This window comes from Gopherus flavomarginatus, chromosome 12 (genome assembly GCF_025201925.1).
Source record: "Gopherus flavomarginatus isolate rGopFla2 chromosome 12, rGopFla2.mat.asm, whole genome shotgun sequence".
NCBI classification, from domain to species: Eukaryota; Metazoa; Chordata; order Testudines; family Testudinidae; genus Gopherus; species Gopherus flavomarginatus.
Genome location: NC_066628.1, coordinates 37000730 through 37018160, shown reverse-complemented (window position 1 = coordinate 37018160; position 17431 = coordinate 37000730). Strand labels below are relative to the sequence as shown.

The 17431-nt window shown below is 49.5% G+C and overlaps 1 protein-coding gene across 2 annotated transcripts in view; it reads right to left on the bottom strand.

Moving 5' to 3' along the window:
* FBF1 (Fas binding factor 1) overlaps positions 1–13496 on the bottom strand; it is a 31726-nt gene extending 18230 nt beyond the window's left edge. The window contains exons 1-13 of one of the 2 annotated variants that reach the window (XM_050919219.1): positions 12987–13496; positions 12519–12546; positions 11618–11659; positions 11164–11254; positions 10541–10601; positions 9517–9567; positions 8339–8483; positions 7145–7228; positions 5068–5181; positions 4151–4304; positions 2676–2809; positions 1097–1199; positions 521–964 (exon numbers count right to left, since the gene is read on the bottom strand). In XM_050919219.1, coding sequence (XP_050775176.1) covers positions 521–964; positions 1097–1199; positions 2676–2809; positions 4151–4304; positions 5068–5181; positions 7145–7228; positions 8339–8483; positions 9517–9567; positions 10541–10601; positions 11164–11254; positions 11618–11659; positions 12519–12546; positions 12987–12989 — 1454 coding nt within the window. In that variant the 5' untranslated portion in view covers positions 12990–13496. The remainder of the gene's footprint in view (positions 1–520; positions 965–1096; positions 1200–2675; positions 2810–4150; positions 4305–5067; positions 5182–7144; positions 7229–8338; positions 8484–9516; positions 9568–10540; positions 10602–11163; positions 11255–11617; positions 11660–12518; positions 12547–12986) is intronic. The other variant, XM_050919220.1, reaches the window with a different exon arrangement.
* Between the last annotated feature and the right edge of the window lie 3935 nt (positions 13497–17431).

Here is a 17431-nt window from a genome sequence, read left to right as displayed (position 1 = left end):
TTTGCCTGGGAATTTCCTTAGTTTTCTTATATTTTTCATGCTCATAATCTTATTATTAATATTACCATAGCAACTACACTCATATAACTGAAAAAGGGTGGAGGGACTTTGCTTGTAACTTACAAGTTAAGGGCAAGAGTTATTGAATCAGAAAAAGGCAGAAGAGAAAACAGAATTGGTTTGAATTTTTGGTGGCTTCTGGATCGTTGACCCAGGCTTCCTGGAGTAAATCACTGTAGCCTTTACACAGTTACAATGGCAGCCTGCGTAATGTCCCTCGCAGCTGCAGTGAAAGGCCGCACAGTCTGGACTCCGCATTGACCTGGAAACTAGGAAGTCCTATGCTCTTATCCCACTTCCATTTCTGTTGGCAAAAATAGTCACATTTGGGTGCCTAAAGTTAGGCCCTTAAAAATGGCCTGATTTTCAGAGGTGCTGAACCCTCGCGACCCCCAGTGAAGCCAGTGGGAACTGCAGGAGTTCTACACCTCTGAAAAACAGCCCACTGGCATGTCTTTACCTGGTAACAGTAATTGTGTCCACCTCGTCATCCTGTCTCAGGGAGCCCGAGGGCCCAGCCCTTTTCTCCTTGACCTTCCCCTGCAACTGGGATTTCTTTCGAGACAAGGCGTCATTCAGCCAGCTATCCTTCTCCTCCTCAAGTGGTCTCGGTTTCACTGCTGCTTCCCCTGCAGCTGACTTTGTCCCAGGAAGGAGCTGGCTGGCTGGGCTGGGCTGCTTGGTGGCTGAGGAGCTGGACGGCGTGTTCAAAGAGGCTGCTGCAGGACTACCTTTGGCGGCGTCCTTGGCTGGAGATGGAGGGTCCAAATCGATAAAGTCCTCATCTTTCAAGCCCAGCCAATCAGCGCCAGTCTTACTGCCTCGCATGGGGCTCGTGGTGGCTGGAGTGGTTGGTTTGGACCTTTGGTCCATTTTCAGTTCATTGACATTGTCTGCTGAAAACCTGCAATGGAGCGAGAGACAGACACACAAAGCTGAGAGTGTTAGGACTTCGGCAGCTCCCTGCTGGGAGGCAGCATGGCCTGGTGATTAGTGTGGCAAAAGACACAGGCAGGCATCATATACAAACACATACCTGACAGACTGTCGTCTGGACTGCCGGCCCTCAGGTGTGGAGGCCAGGGTGGGCTGGTAGGCCCCGAAGGTGAAATCCTCATCGTCCCAAATGGTTTCCTTATCTGTTTAGAGACATGGAGACTAAAGTCGGTCCAAGAAGCAAGCAGGCTGCATCACCACCCACTCCCATGCTCTCGCTTTTGTCTGTTGTTTGGGAGTTTCACTGTAATTTGCGTAGGCCCTGCTGACGCTAGAAAAGTTGGCTGTTCTAGCTATACTGGTATTGTTATGCTGGCAAACCAGTACAGAACATACCCCATGTCCACACCCTACTGCAACCATCTTGGTACAAGGGGTGTCCTGTGAGGTATCATTTGAAGGCTCATAATTTGCTGGTCAATGCTGTCTTGATAAAATATGTGTGGCAACATTGATTGTAAAGTTATCAGATTTCCCTGTAAGATGTTATTAACACACGTTCCAACTGAGGTTAGCAAACAGGTCTGTCTCAAACAAAGGAATGTGTGCTCTGCTTAATTTGCATTTAAGCAAAACACAGAGTCATCAAGCAGGAAGACAGACAAAGGGAGTTTCAAACAGGTGGGGAAAGCCAGCAGGAAATAGCCTTACATATAGACACTCTGTCTCCTGAATCTCAGCAGGAAATGTTTTCCAAGAGGGGGACTGACACCATAAAATGGAGGAATAAGTGCCCGAGGTACCCTCTCCTCTCTGCTCACTGATTCACCGTACAAGAAGGGACAAAGTAAGCAGCCATTAAACGGAAGAAGGGGTCCTGGCCTACGAAGTTTGGCCAGTCAGACTACTGAGTGCATGTGTCGAGAAAAACTTTGCTTTGAATTTAACACGGGTTGTTCGGTTAGGCACTAGTTGCGTTTTATCTTTACTTTTCACGTAACCATTTCTGGCTTCTATGCCTCGTTACTTTATTCACTGAAAATCTCTCTCTTTGTAGTTAATGCATTTGTTTTACTGTTTTATCTAGTCCAGTGTGTTTAAATAGAAGTGTCTGAAGAACTATTTGAAATAATAAGCTGGCATATTATCATCTTAAAGCGTTAAAGGACTTAACACACATGTATTGTCCAGGAGCAGGCTGGGCAGCACAGCACATACATTTCTAGGGGAAAATCGAAGACTGGGAGTGAGTTGGGGTCACCCTGTACTATACCCAAGGCTGGTATGAGCCCAGGTATGAGCCCAGATGTGGCTGTTTGGCTGCAGCTCAGACAGACAGACACAGATGGGAGTAACTTACATGCCGGCAGCTGTTTGGGAGCACTCCAGATTGATTTATGCCAGGTAAGAGAGGAGGGGTGACACAGCTATTCATTATTCTAGACTATACCCTGAGTAGGCCACACCCTCCCAGTGCAAATGCAGATCTACAGTCATGAAAGTGCTTTTGCTGGTATAGCTTATACTGGTTCCCCGAGCAAAATACGCTATGCCAGCAAAAGCACTTTTATGCTGCTATAACTGCACCTACACTAGGGCTATTACCAGCATACCAATGTCGCAAAAAAATGCCACCTTTCACAGTGTTGCTAAACCGGCAGGTTTCTGGCCTTACTCACCAGGTTGCTGTTGGTATTTTGTATCCAGTTTGAACTCCTTGCGTTCTCCCGTGATGGGTCGCTCCAGGAGTTTGGCTGCGGTCCCATTGCCCAACAACTCCTCCAGCTTGGAGCGGGCAGGGCGGGGCTCTTCCCTGCCAGAGAGCAAAAAGAGTTACAAGTGTCTAGGCAGGGCTGGAAATCATTGAAGCACCGTCTGTCCCCCTATGCGGGCAAACAAGGCTGTGCTCAGGAGCTGACATGGGAGTGGCTAGCATGACCTTCCAGCATGTCTCTCTCAGTCTGACCTGCTTCTGGTTCATTTTTTTTTTAATACCTATATATCTATGAAATTAAAATTTCTAGCTCTTATAGTGGCAAGGAAATATTTCCAGTGCTGACCCTGAATGAATCTGCACCCAGCTAGCCTGAAACAATAGCTCTGAAGGGTGAGATTTGCTCCTGTTCATCTCAACAGGGTGTTACTTAGGCCTTGGCTACACTCACACTTTACAGCGCTGCAACTGGGGTGTGAAAAAACACCCCCCTGGGCGCTGCAAGATACAGCGCTGTAAAGCGTCAGTGTAATCAGGGCAGCAGCGCTGGGAGCGCGGCTCTCAGCGCTGCACGCTACACCCGTAAGGGATGTGGTTTACATGCAGCGCTGGGAGAGCTCTCTCCCAGCACTGCTGCTCTGACTACACTCACACTTCAAAGCGCTGCCGCGGCAGCGCTTTGAAATTCCAGATGTAGCCATACCCTTAGACTGGAAGTTCTTTAGGGCAGGGACTGTCCTTTTGAGCTTTGTTTGTACAGCACCTGACACAATGGGGTCCTGGGCCACCATGAGTGAGGTTCCCAGATGCGACTGCAATATAAATAATTAACAATCACAACAGTTTACATGGGAACAAAGTTAACTATTTCTTCGCTGCTCATTTTAGTAGATAAGCCCACAGTAGAACTGGATGTGTGATCAGAATTTCAGTACTGTGCCCTTCCTCCTCCCTTCCCCATGTCCATTGCTTCGGTCCTGTCTGCACGACAAGTGCTACAACGGCACAGCTTTAGCGCTGCAACGAAGCTGCTGTAGCGCAGACGCTTCCTACACTGAGGGAAGGGGTTTTCTGTCAATGTAGCTAATCCAGCTCTCAGAGAGGCAGTAGCCAGGTCTTTTGCTGGGCTAGCCGTGCCTACAGTAGGGGTTGGGTCAACCTAACTACGGTGCTCAGGGGGTGAAATTTTTCATAGCCCTGAGAGACGTCTCTAGGTTGATCTAATTTTTAAGTGCAGACCCGGCCTTCGAGACCACTCCAGCGATACAGAATAGTCATAGCAGTGATTCAGCTCCGGTGATTCATGCCCACGTAGCTCTGGGGTAACTAAGTACTTGCAATATTCTTCTGCTCTTTTTCAATCCCAGGCACTTAATGACTGAAACCCAGCGTGATTAGCTCATGAGTTGCTCTGTACTTGATTTCCTGGCAACTCCTTACTCTTCTCCTTTCCTCTCCTGCTTCAGCTCTCCCCTCGAACTCTCGCCAAACCCCAGCGCGTCCATCAGGTCATCCCCATCATCTTCAAATGTCAGCTCCTCCCTCCTCCGCACGGGAGCAACAGCATGGCCAGGAGCTGAGGAGAGAGAGATCCCTGTTAAATGGAAGGAAGATCTTTCTTAGCAGAGGCCCCTGGGTTTACAGCACTAGTTGAAATCACACGACGCTTGTCCTGTTGTTGGGATCTTTGACGCCATCGCCTGTAAATGGTTCTTTTGCAGCCAAACAACAAATCACTGGGAAGCGACAAAGCATTAGTGCGCTGCTTTGCTGCACACTCTCTTGCTCTTTTGTAAAATGCATCTTTGGATGAATTTGGTGACCATTAACAAGGAGACGTTATTTAGCACTTGCCAGCGCCGGAGATGTTACAGGCTCTCAATCCTGCTTTGTAGGATTCCTGCTACCCCAGTCTGCCCCTAGCCCTACCCACGCATCTCAGACCTATGGTAGCCCCAGCTACTCCAGACTTTGCTTCCGCGCTCCCAGCACCTCCCATTATACTAGTCCTGGATGTTCCCCTCTTTCCCAGCTGCTCTACCACCAGAACCCCAGCTTGACCTGCAGTGCCCTCACTATCCCAATCCTGGGCCACCCCAGAGATATTAAAAATCCATTAGGGGTGAGACTAAAGCTAGGATTTGAACCCAAGTCCGCAGAGATGAAAGGTCAGTTCATGACTCTACTGTGCTGCCTGGTGATAGTGAGAATGTCTGATACCCAGGGAGTCCCCATAAAATTGACAGGTCAGTGATTTAAAAGCTGGGAAAAGCATGGTGTTCATGTTACTGAAGCAAATTACGGAGCAGCCCAAACTAGTTCTGTGGAGAGAGTGTAATTCTAGCATGACTCCATACCTTTGGCTGGTCCAGTATGTCTTTCAGGGCTACTTTTGGTGCCTGTTGGAGGTAACGTCTTAACAGCATTTTCCTCCTCATCCGATAAAAGCCCTGCCAAAGGATCGTCTAAATCTGGCAATCAGCACATGGGAATAAAAGGGGGAAAAAAAATGGCATTTGGAAACTGTCTTCTTGGAGCTGGACTATCTGCAAAGAGCTAAATATCGAGACCACCATCTGTAACTGGGGATTCTGCATGAGCCAGATCTTGCTCCTGTTGGAGTCACTGGCAAAATTCAATGGGTCCCGAACTCCTCCTAGGGGTACCTGGAGTTGCAGGTTGAGCTATATTGTCATTGGGAAAGACAGTTTAGCCTATTTTTCCCATAAAGTCTTGGCTCTCTCCTATGACCTCAATGTCAATGTCATGTGAATTTGGACAGTCTCAAAATGCCTATTTCTTGGATGGCAGCTTCCATTGGTGATAAAACACAGCTGAGAATTCAGATTCTGCAAGGAACCCGTTATACCTGAATCTCTCTGGACTTGGGTGACCTCCAGTATCTCAAGAGTTCTATGTATGTTCATGATTTTCTACCCTATTGTCTTCCCTTAAGGGATCATTTATGGGGCTGAAATCACTTGAGATTGGGCCCTCTGTTTGCACTTGCCCTGTCCAGGTATGGAAATGCCACGAGGCCAGTTCTCACATTATCTCAGACCCATAGACAGCCTGATCCAAAGCCTGGTGAAGTCACTGGGATTCTTTCCACTGATTTCAGTAGGCTCTAGAACAGGGAGCATAACCGCCTGGTTAAAGCATAGGACTGGAAAAATAAGGAGACATGGATTCTATTTCCAGGTGCTGCGCCTCAGTTTCACCATCTATAAAGCTGGTATAATACCTGCCTAGCTCATAGCAGTGGGAGACATTTAAATTATTGCTTGTCAAGCACTATACTTCTATAAAACGTTCTATACAAAGATCTCCGTGTGTTACACAGATCATCATTTAAAAAGACATGTGACAATATAACCCTAAATACGGTACTCCCAGGAATCCCATCCAAAAGACCAGAGTCCACCCATACACCCCACTATAGGATATTTTTTAAGCCAGGTTCCCTATTCTCTTACGTGGTTGCTTCTTAGACTCATCCTCGTCGTCTGTTGAGTAAAGAGAAATGGGAGAGAGAAGATGCAAGGCAGAGTAATGAACTGAAGCCAAATTCACACCCCCACATTCCTTTATCTCTATGGCATGGTTTTTTTGCATTACCGTGACAAGCTGCTGTAGAGTTCTTTCTACCTTATGTTCCCCTCATATATATTTGGCAGCGAGATTTACGTGAATTTAGTGCTGGAGAGTGGTGCCTAGAGAACACGTATGGCAGAGGTCGGCAACCTTTCAGAAGTGCTGTGCTGAGTCTTCATTTATTCACTCTGATTTAAGGTTTCACGTGCCAGTAATACATTTTAATGTTTTTAGAAGGTCTCTTTCTATAAGTCTATAATATATAACTAAACTATTTGTATGTAAAGTAAATAAGATTTTTAAATGTTTAAGAAACTTCATTTAAAATTAAATTAAAATGCAGAGCCCCCTGGACTGGTGGCCAGGACCCGGGTAGCGTGACTGCCACTGAAAATCAGCTCGCGTGCCGCCTTCGGCACACCTGCCATAGGTTGCCTACCCCTGATGTATGGGATTCTCACATTGCCCCATGAGCCAAGTTTGTCTCAACCCCGACCTGTAGAGGGCACCGTTGGGCATGAGAAGGTACTTGGTGTTCATGGCCCATGTAGTCCTTGGCCTCCCTACCAATCCTAGTGTTGATTTTTGTGCTATGGACACCTTAGGAACCGCAGTAGGAGATCAGAAACTAATTTCTCACAGGTCACCCTCGCTGTACTTTGAGCTGGAGGAGGTTTAAACTGGAGATCTAGAGGAGAAAGACTCTGTCTGTGCCCTGTTACCCCTTGACTCTTGCAGCAAACTTATCCTTAAAAGGAGATGAAGATCTACTAGTCTCCCAGTAAATTAAAGGTGAGAGTCAAGCTGTGAGAGCGCAAACTGTACCCTCCCAAATCCTACCTTCAAAGGAAGACTTCTTGTATTGTCGCTGGGGGGTGGTGGGAGTGGAGAGAGGTTTCTTTTCAATTCCAGTGGCGGACTCTCCTACAAAAACCATCAGATAGGGGGGTTTGCCCACAGACAGGCAGAGTCTCTTCACTGTCCATGCTCTCCCCTCTCCTCCCCACACACGTACAGAAATAATCTATTCAGAGTAAATACAGGGTTAACCTTTCCAGCTAGGAGCCTATTTTACTTTCTGCAGTAACCTGAGCATGCATACAACAAGACAATTCCCCCGAGGGATTCAAGGGGTGGAATATCTTTGGCGAGGGCTCTTCATGCAAACATGTCCCCTCTTGTGGTGTTCTGATCCTGATCCCTAGTTTGTAGATGGATCCTTTATAACCAATGAGGCCAAAAGCCTGGCCACCTTTGAACACGATCTGTTTGGGAGCAGCCCCACCCTAAAAGGCTGGCTATCAGTACTCATGGAGATTTATTGTAAGTGTTTCCAGGCACAGCTAAGGCATGCCGGCAGGTCATATGCCACCTATAGTGCAACAACGTGATCCAGAGCCACATACATCTTTAACGCAGGTGTCCAGTGCCACACGGTCTACAGGTCTTGGTGAGCCATGTGCCGTCCCCACCTGGGCAGCCTGTCTGATTGGATGCAGGCAGAGATCACTGCAGACTGGGACCTGTAGATTCCTGGGGCGGCAACTGTGTCTGAAGAGGATGACAGCTAGAGTCTGCTTCACTAAGGTGCAACCCACAGACTCTGGACAAGTAGCCTGTGTGGCCCTTGGCTGGGCAAAGTCTGGGTGCCCCTAGGTTTATCACTGCAAGTAAGTGAGCAGCAAGGTCTGGTTCTAGGTAGGGAACCGTCACTATTTTACTATAACATTGTAGTGCTGAGCAGCCCCAGACATGGCCCAGGACTCCATTGTGCTAGGCCCTGTACAAATGCATACAAAAGTCTGTTTTTTATGTTCACAAACGTGAGCCACTGAACATATTTTTAGGTCCCGGTTCAGGTGCAAAACAGATCAAATCCAGCTTTGGTCATGGGACAGTCCCTGTCCCGGAGGATATTCTAGAATCAAATATTCAAAGCCCCAGGAGGGCAACAGCTTCATTCAAAGCCCTTTCGCAATCGGCCAGGCCAGGTATAAAGGAAGCGCTGGCAGAGTGGCAGCTCATCGCACTCACCTTTCTCAACAGTCGTTAGCTTCCCTGAAGTTTTTGCCAGATCACCTGAGGAGTCAAGTTTCTCGGAACCCTTTGCCATTGTCCTCCCAGCCCCAGAACTAGACTTCTTTATGCCTAGGAGATCAGCTTCCATGTCATCCATCTCCTGGGGATAAAAAGCACATACATGGGAGCATGAAGAACTGAGCTGATGCCCTGGTGCTCACGCAGTAGAGCATGTGGCGACCGCCTTGTTTTGACAGGATATTCTTGAACACGTGAATATGGACATTTAAACTAAAACTGGGCTGCACGATGTGCCACCTTTCTGATCTGCTGGCCAGGGACGGTGTTCTCAGGGCCCTGCTGTCCGCTCTGGAAGGATTTATCCACAGGGTGGCCAGTGGACCTTCATCCCAAACCTGGTTCCCAGTCCAGTTCTAGTCCAAATCACTCCCCAGAGAAGCAAGGGCAGCAGATCTGCCCAGCCTGCATTTTTCACCTTGGGTGGCCACAGGGCCCGGCAAAGACTGTGCCACAAAAAGCACGTGTCAACGCCAGCAAATGTACTCGCCTCCCTATTTTTCAATACTCACCAGTGGGGAGATTTTTAACTGGATGTGACTAGGAAATATTTAAGGAGGAAAAATAAACCGAGGCCTGATGCTGCGAGTCTTCTGCATACACCTAAAGTTCACTGCCAGGTCTCAAAGTGCTGAGCTAAAGATGTCCCAGAAACCAAGGACACAACATGGGTCTCGATGAAGAAAAGCTCTTGGAGGAAGAGGTTACAATTAAACACTGATTAAGAGACACAGGGCAGCAGACCAAGGGCGTGTCTATACAGCAATCAGAGGTGTGACTGCAGCATAGACAGATACACCCAAGCTAGCTTTGACCTAGCTAGATTGAGTAACAACAGCAGTGAAGTGAGGGCACAGGTGGCAACAGGGACTGTACAAGCCTGCCTGGGTCCTGTGTATGTACTCAAGCCATTAGCCTGCCTTGCTGCGGCTTCACTGCTATCACTATTCGAGCTAGCTAGATCAAAGCTAGCCTGGGTATGTCTACATGTGCTGCAGTCACCCCTCTGACTGCAGTGGAGACATACCCCAACAGGCAGAAGTCCGAGGTTAGTTCTAGCATGTCACAGCCACGGTCAGTGAAGTTTTAAGACTAGTGATGTTTTATTCACTTACCTTCAGGGTCTCCAGCAAAGCTTGTGGGTCTACATCTGAGAGGTCGGATCCCTGCATGCAAAGTCAGGAGAGAGGAGATCACTCTAACATGCAGTGGGAAGCATGCAGCACCAGAGGAGGCTCAAGAAAGCCCAATCCACATAAAAGGCATGTTTTTAGTTTGCTTACGTATTTTCACTTGCCATGGCACACTCTGCATTCGTTGTTAAATGCCATCTATTCTATATCTAGTCCAAAGTGGAAATGTGCCAGTAAGTAAATCCTGTCTGCGTTTAAAATAAAGCACCAGCGACACAGACTGACCAGGTTACAGTGGAGGTAGCGTGTCTACAGAAGTTACGCAAGGAGCCTGGGAGTCACGACTTCTGGGTTCTGTTCCTGACTCTACCACTCATTCACTGTGATCCTGGGAAAGCCACTTCAGCTCTCTGCACCTCAGCTTTCCTCATGGGTAACACAGGGGTAATAATACACGCCCAACTCCCAGGAGCACTGTAAGGCCTATTTCAGTCCTGTCTGTAAAGTGCTTTGAGAGCCTTTCATTATGTGTCTTCTGAGGCTTGGGAATTTTTCAGTTCCTTAGGAGAACATGGGTGTTTGGGAAATCCTTGAGCCAAGGAACTTTTGTTTCCTTGCTGAAATCTGACTGATTGGTGAAAGTGACACTACACCAGGAAGCAAAGCAAAAATCCAGGTTTTCTTATCACCAAACAGTGCTTTGTGATACATTGGAATACAATTAATGCTCATCAGACAAAGTCAGTCATCCACCAGAGCTCAGCACCAACTAGGATGTTCGCTTCTCATTCTCCCACCATCCATCTCCATTTTACAACAACTAGAGGGATGTCCAAATAAGATCTGCAGTCAATGGGACTCCTAGAATTAAATGAATCCCTATGGGAACTCAGCTGGCTTCAGTGACATTCCGGCAGGGTGGAATTTGGTTCTGTGTGTTCATTAGGAACTCCCCTCACTCACACACTCTCTCCCCTCCTCCCAGCCCCCCCAGGCCTTTGTTCACCTCTGCTCCTGCACCCTCCTCTGCAGCCATCTTGCTGAAGACACCATCCTCCAAAACGGAGCTGCAACAGACACAGAAGGATTAGGAACTGCCCTGCTACTTGCGGCACACAATCCCAAGAAAGGCGGCCAGGCGGGAGGTTACTGCCAAAGCCATCTGCAGTCTGAAGTTGGGACACTCACAGGGAGAGAAGACTGGGAGACGTCCCTGCAGGGCGGGAGTTATTCTGACCCTTACAAGAGGAGTGTAGGTGGAGTTATGCTAGTGCTAGGATGCTATTTCTTCAGACAGAGCTAAATGCTGCCCTCAGCATCACCTGCATAACCTTATTAAATGGGGTCCTATTATTTCAGTAGGCTGGTGCAGGTGCAGCTGAGGGAAGAATACACCCATCAGAGGGATGGAGATTTGAGAGCCAGTGGGATCTGGCCACCAAACTTCTAGTTGTGCCTTTGAAAAATCTCACCCTAAAGCAATAACTGTAAAGTCCCCAAATAAATGACTAGAGGCAAGAAGTGAAACACAGGACATGGCTGAGGAGCTCCTGGGTGCAGGGACACTAGCAAGCAGCCAAGTCTCCGTCTTCGATCTCTTATTTAATAGTGTGATTCAGACGTACTCACTTTTTGCTGGCTTTGGAGACAATGTCTCTGGATCTCCTTCCACTGCCCCCACGGTGCTGGGAAGGCTTGTTGGATTTAATGGGGGTTTCATCTAGAAATAAATCATGGAGAATATGGAACTTGCTCCAGATCTTTGCTCCAAAAGCTGCATACCAAGTACCACCTTCACTGCTAACCCCGCTCCCGCACTGATGTCCATGTCTGCTGAGGAGCCAAGGACTGAATGGACTGCATGAAAATTAACCATCCCTTTTACTCAGAGGGGGTCCCTACAGGACAGGGTTGATGCACCATTGCAGGGGAAGTTTGTGCTTTCACAGCCAGTGCTGTAGCTGCTCTATGAATAAACAGAAGGCTTCATTCTCCAAGGCTGCCAAGCCAGCACATCTCACCAGCTCTACATCCACATGAGGAGAAAAAAACACCTTTTCAATGTCGGTGAAAGAGCATTTACCATCATCTCCCAGGAGGTCACTGAGCATGTCCTGGATGGAACCTAGAATGAAACAGAGCAAGGTCATCCCATCAGGGGAGCTGGGCAACACGTGGATAAAAGCATACATTCAGACAGCACTTGGTCTAATCAAAAGCCTCCAATCTCAAGCACATATGCATCATCAGCATAAGGTTTGGGGTTCTTCCTGGTCAGCCTAAAGATGATGGATGAAATCCTGGCCTGACTGAAGTGGATGGCAAAATTTCCACTGACTTCAGTGGGGCCAAGTTTTCAGCCGATATCTTGTGAACACAAGGAAGTGTGGCCCAGATGGGGCTCTCAATAGAGAAGTTTGCCCTCACCTGGCCCAAAGTAGGGGATTTCTTTATTTGTTGGATTTGCAAGATGCCTCCCATCACTCAGTCACTGGGCACACGCAGAGATTAAAGTAATCTAATGAGGTTCTCATTCTAAAATATGTGAAGGACCCACAAAGCCTTAGAAAGCCGGAAGCTGTTCTGTACTGTATCAGCATACAACGGTGTGGGAGCCAGCCTCTGTCATATCAACAGGGAATTGAGGCTGATGGGGGAAAAGAACAAGTTGAGGTTGATAAAGGTATAGTCTCCACTGGATCTGCATAATTCCTCATGGGAGGGGAAACATGCCCCTACGTACAAGGTTGCCTGATTTAAGAGGAAGTTGAATTTCACGGCTGAATCAGCAATGCCTTAGCACAAGCAATATGAACACTTTGCATGTTCATATCTTGGAGAAAAAGAACCTGAAGCCAGTAGCCAGGATTCTCCCTTGTACCTGTGGGTGTGTCAGTGACCCCTCAGCGTTGGCGTACCTTTACCCCACCTCTTCTCAAACAGCCCAAAGGGTATTGTAGTGAGAAACACACAAGTGTACATACCTTTTAAACCTTTCTTGGGTTTTGCAGCCTAACAGAAAAAGAAAAGTTCCCTTGTTACAGGAATAAAAGCACTAAAAGCAGGACTTGTTGTCTAACTTGGATTTTTCATGCAAGATGTTAATTGTGCATCACAGAACTGCAGTTCAGATAATTCACAGGCGAGATTCATCCCACATCTGAAATGTCACAATCACCACAGTGAACTTTGGGTCATCCATTTAGGAAGTTAGACTCCTCCACACAACCCCAAATAACACTAGAAATCCTCCTCAATGGAGGTTGCACCAGGTAATGAACAAAAATTACTACAGGAGACTGCAACCAGCATAGTTCCTTCTGAGCAGACAGGATTTGCCATCAAAACCTGCCAGCACACCTGAGCCAGTGCGCGTCATGGAAATGAAATCAAAGTGATTCTGTTCTAGAGAACACGAGACTGCTATCCAGTAGTGTTTACTTTATCCTTACCATCTCATGGCTTCCACCAGTTCTCCCTCGCCGGTGATTCAGTTTATACAGCCCTTCTGTCTTCACCTTCACATACTGTAGAATCCTTTAGTACAGCGCTCAGATATACTTGAGCCTCACTTAGGGAAAGAGAGAGTTAAAACTTCCTGATTCACCTCCATGTTCAACAGGAGCTTTGTGAAATGGAATTCCTTTTGCAATCGAGACATGTCAAGTTTTTGACCTCTCTGCTTTCTCAAACTCACTCATTAGAATAAAGTGATTTCCTTAGGAAAACCATAAAATGCTTCAAAGCCATTAACAAGTTAATTAAGCCTTGAAATACACCTGTGTGGAGAGTAAAAGTGATTATTCCTGTTTCATACATGTACATTGAGGCACAGAGAGTCAGTGATTTGCCTGTCTGCTTATCTTTCTGGATTGCTTGTCAAATACTCAAAAAACTAATATCTGGGTGCTAAGTAAATCAAGTCAAATGGCAAGCCAGGGACGGGGTGGGAATAATCCACATTATCTGCTGTGCCCAATACCCCAGAGTATCCTTCCTCTCACATTAAATTAAGCATTTTTTGATTGCCTATAAGGTAGACATACCTAAACTTCTCTCAGCTGTGAACCCCATGGGCACCTTGCCAGGATTGGGAAAGTCACATTCAATTTGTATAAAATGGAGCAGATTATAATCATCTTTGATTTGATTTGATTTAAAGAGGTAGAGCCCACACACTCCAGATCCCAGCATGCAATGCTGCTTCTTGATCTGATCAGTCTAGTAATACACAGATGTGGACTGAAAAGACTGCAGGTCCCAGCATGTGATGCTCCTGGAGCCAAGCAGCCCTTTATCACACAGAATACAGCCTGCAGCAACAGCAGGCCCTGCTCAGCTCCATCTTGATTCAAGTAACCCTGAAGTAGGGGTGAAGGCTTCAAGTTCTCAAGCACAACATGCATCTACCGCTTGGATCAAGATGTAGCACTGCATGCTGGGACCTGATATGTCCACATACAGCTTGGCTCAGGGTGGCACCCTGAATGCTGGGCCTTGGTCTTGTCTGTGACCTATGTCCTCTTTAGTAAACACAGGCCCCGCAGACAACAGTTAGATCACACTTCATTTGAGTCATTATCGCTGCCATCCCAACTGGAGGCAAGTGCCTCCTACAGGAGTTAAAACCCACTGTCCACTTGCCAGTGGCAAGCAGCAACTTTCTCTGGTGAATAGAGGAATCTGGTTTAGCAGCTTGTGCAAACTTTCAGGAGTGTTTCTAGCCCTCGGATCAGTGATCTCTTCCTGAGTCTGCAAACAGACGGGTCCATTGCCCCGGCTACTGCTCAGGGCCGTCCATGTTCCAGTCGCCTCCATTTCCACCAGGGCTTTTCAGAACCCCCTGGGCAGCAATGAAACTGAGGCCATTGGCATGGGTGTCACTCACCCTGCTGCTCCTGGGGAACGCTCTGAGCAGCAGCATTGGAAGGGAGGCGGGTGGAGAGGGAAGAGCAGCAGGTGGGAGGAGGGGACCAGAGGGAAAAGCCCCTTCCAGCAGCAGGAAGGGCTGGAGGGTTTCAAGGGGCTCAGACACCGACCCACTAGCCAGGGGCTGGTACCGAAGGTGACGCCCCCAAGCAGCTGAGCTGCTGGCGTTAGAGCCCTGCCCCTGGCTAGCAGGGGGGCTCTCCCCCGCGGCTCAGGCTGCATGGCCCGGCACCGGCACCGGCCCGCCCCGGATAACGCCCGCAGGGCGGCGGGGGAGGACCCTGGTTACCATAGCGCCCAGCCTCCAGCGCCAGAGAACACCCCCCCGGGGGCGGGCAGACCGCCACCCCCTCTCCCCGGGCATGATACAATGTATCCCCCTCCCCCACGAGACAAACAGCAACGCTCCAGCTCTCACCCTGGGCCGCAGGCATCCTGCCCGGGACTCCAGGAGCCGAGATCCCAAGGAACCTCGGGAGTTGTAGTTCCTTAGCCAGTGCCTTGCTTGCAGAGCCGGCTCTGGAGCAGGAAAGGAACTACATCTCCCAGCATTCCCTCGGTAGCTATCAACGGGAAAGGGAGAGGGAGGGACGGGAGAAGCTGCCGGGGCTGATGCGATTCTCCTCCCCAGTCGCGGGGAGCTGCTGAACAGCCTCTGAAATTATCCAGGCTGCACCTTCTGCGCAAATAAGTGCTAGTCGGGGGTCCCTGCTGCAGGGGGTGGGCCACTCAGGTACTTAAACCCATGGCCTGGAAGAGAGAAGCACCTAACTGCAGCATCTCCGGCTGCCTAGGGCCAGCGCTGAGCATTGGGAGGCTCATAGACTTTAAGGTCAGAGGGGACCATTATGCTCATCTAGTCTGACCTCCTGCACAATATAGGCCACACAATCTCACCCATCCACTTCTATAACAAACCCCTAAACTAAGTCTGAGTTATTGAAGTCCTCAAATTGTGGTTTGAAGACCTCAAGCTGCAGAGAATCCACCAGCAAGTTACCCGTGCCCCATGCTGCAGAGGAAGCGAAAAACCTCCAAGGTCTCTGCCAATCTGCCCCCGAGGAAAATTCTTTCCGGACCCCAAATATGGCGAACAGTTAAACCCTGAGCATATGGGCAAGACTCACCAGCCAGCACCCAGGAAAGAATTCTCTGTAGTAGTAGATTCTCTGAGACCCTAGGACTGGAAGGTTCAAACGTGCTCAGGCTGGGAATTGCCTCCAGTCCTAGGGCTAGTTGGGGGTTGCCAGCTTTCTAATTGCACAAAACCAAACACCCTAGCCCTGGCTTCGCCCCGTTCCCAAGGCCCCACACCCCACTCAATACATTCCCCCTCCCTTGGTGGCTCACTCTCTCCCCTCCCTCCCTCCCTCACTTTCATGGGCTGGGGAAGGGGGTTGGGGTGCAGGAGGAGGTGAAGCCTCAACTGGGGTGGGTGTGCTCTGGGGTGGGGCCAGAAACAGGAGGGGGTTCAGGGTGTGGGAGGGGTCTCTGGGCTGGGGCAGGAAGTTGGGGTGTGGGTTCTGGGGTGGGGCTGGGGATGAGGGTTTGGGGTGCAGGAAGGGGCTCTATGCTGGGGAGCGGGGCCAAGGGATTCAGAATGTGGGAAGAGGCTACATGTTGAGGCAGGGGGTTGGGGTGTAGGAGGGACTCCAGGCTGGGGGTGTGTGCTCTGGGGTGGGTCTGGGGATGAGGGGTTTTGGGTGCAGAAAGGGGCTCCAGGCTTGAGTGTAGAACAGACAGATTCAGAGTGCGGGAGGGGGGGTTGAGGCAGGAGGTTGGAGTGCAGAAGAGGGTACAGGCTCTGGGCAGTGGTTGCAGGCTCTAGGATGGAACCGGGGCTGAGGGGTTCAGGGTGTGGGAGGGGCTTCTGGGCTGGGGGAGTGGGGTGCAGGGGTGTGAGAGCTCCAGCTGGGGTTGCAGGCTCTGGGGTGGGGCCAGGGATGAGGAGTTTGGGATACAGGAGGGGGCTTTGGATTTTGGGGGGCAAGCTCAGGACTGGGGCAGGGGCTCGGGTTGGAGCACGGGTTTATCTCGGGCAGCTCCCGAGCAGTGGGGCTAAGGCAGGGTCCCTGCTTGTCCTGGCACTACACTGCACCCCAGAAGTGGCCAGTAGGTCTGGATCCTAGGCAGGAGGCTCTGTGTACTGCTCTCACCTGCACGCACTGACCCTGCCCCAGCTCCCACTGGCTGCAGTTCCTGGCCAATGGGAGTGCAGAGCCAGGGCTCAGGCTGGAGGCAGCACTGGAGCCCCCCCCCCCCCAAACCAGACCTGTTGGCCTCTTCTGGGGTGCAACATGGTGCCAGAATAGGTAGGGACTAGCCTGCCTTAGACCCAGAGCACCATCAACCAGACTTTAGTGGCCTGGTTGGCAGTGCTGACCGGAGCTGCCAGGGTCCCTTTTTGACTGGGCATTCCAGTCAAAAACCACACACCTGGGAACCCTACTAGTAGCTGTAGGTGTCTAAGGCTGGCCTCTGGTAATTGACCCCATAGCTGCAGCCAGAGAAGCTATGGCTTCATGACTGCCAGGGGCCTGTAAGCTGGGAGCAGACAAAGAAACTGGAGTTAACCTCAAGGAACAGAGGTCACCAGTGGAAAAGGAATGTCAAAGGGGGCAGGGAAAGAGGAAGCAGGTCAGGCTTGCAGGGGGAGAATAAGACCAGGTGGCTGAAGAGCATCTCCAGAGTAGAAGGGAAAGAAGCATGGGGAGTGATGGTGATGACCAGGTAGTGGACTAGAATGGAGCTGGGAGCAGAGTGAGAAAGAAGGTTGCAGGTTCCCAGGGGCTAAGTGCTCACTGAGCCAGGGTTGGGGAAATGGTATTTGCAAGTGGCTTGCTCAAATGGCAGGACAGGCCCAAATAGGGGAGGGATTTGTCAGAACTGATTAGGTATCTGCTGGCTGTGGAACTTTGAGTTAAGGGAGGCCCACATACAGTCACTAGTGAAATAGGGTGGTACTGGA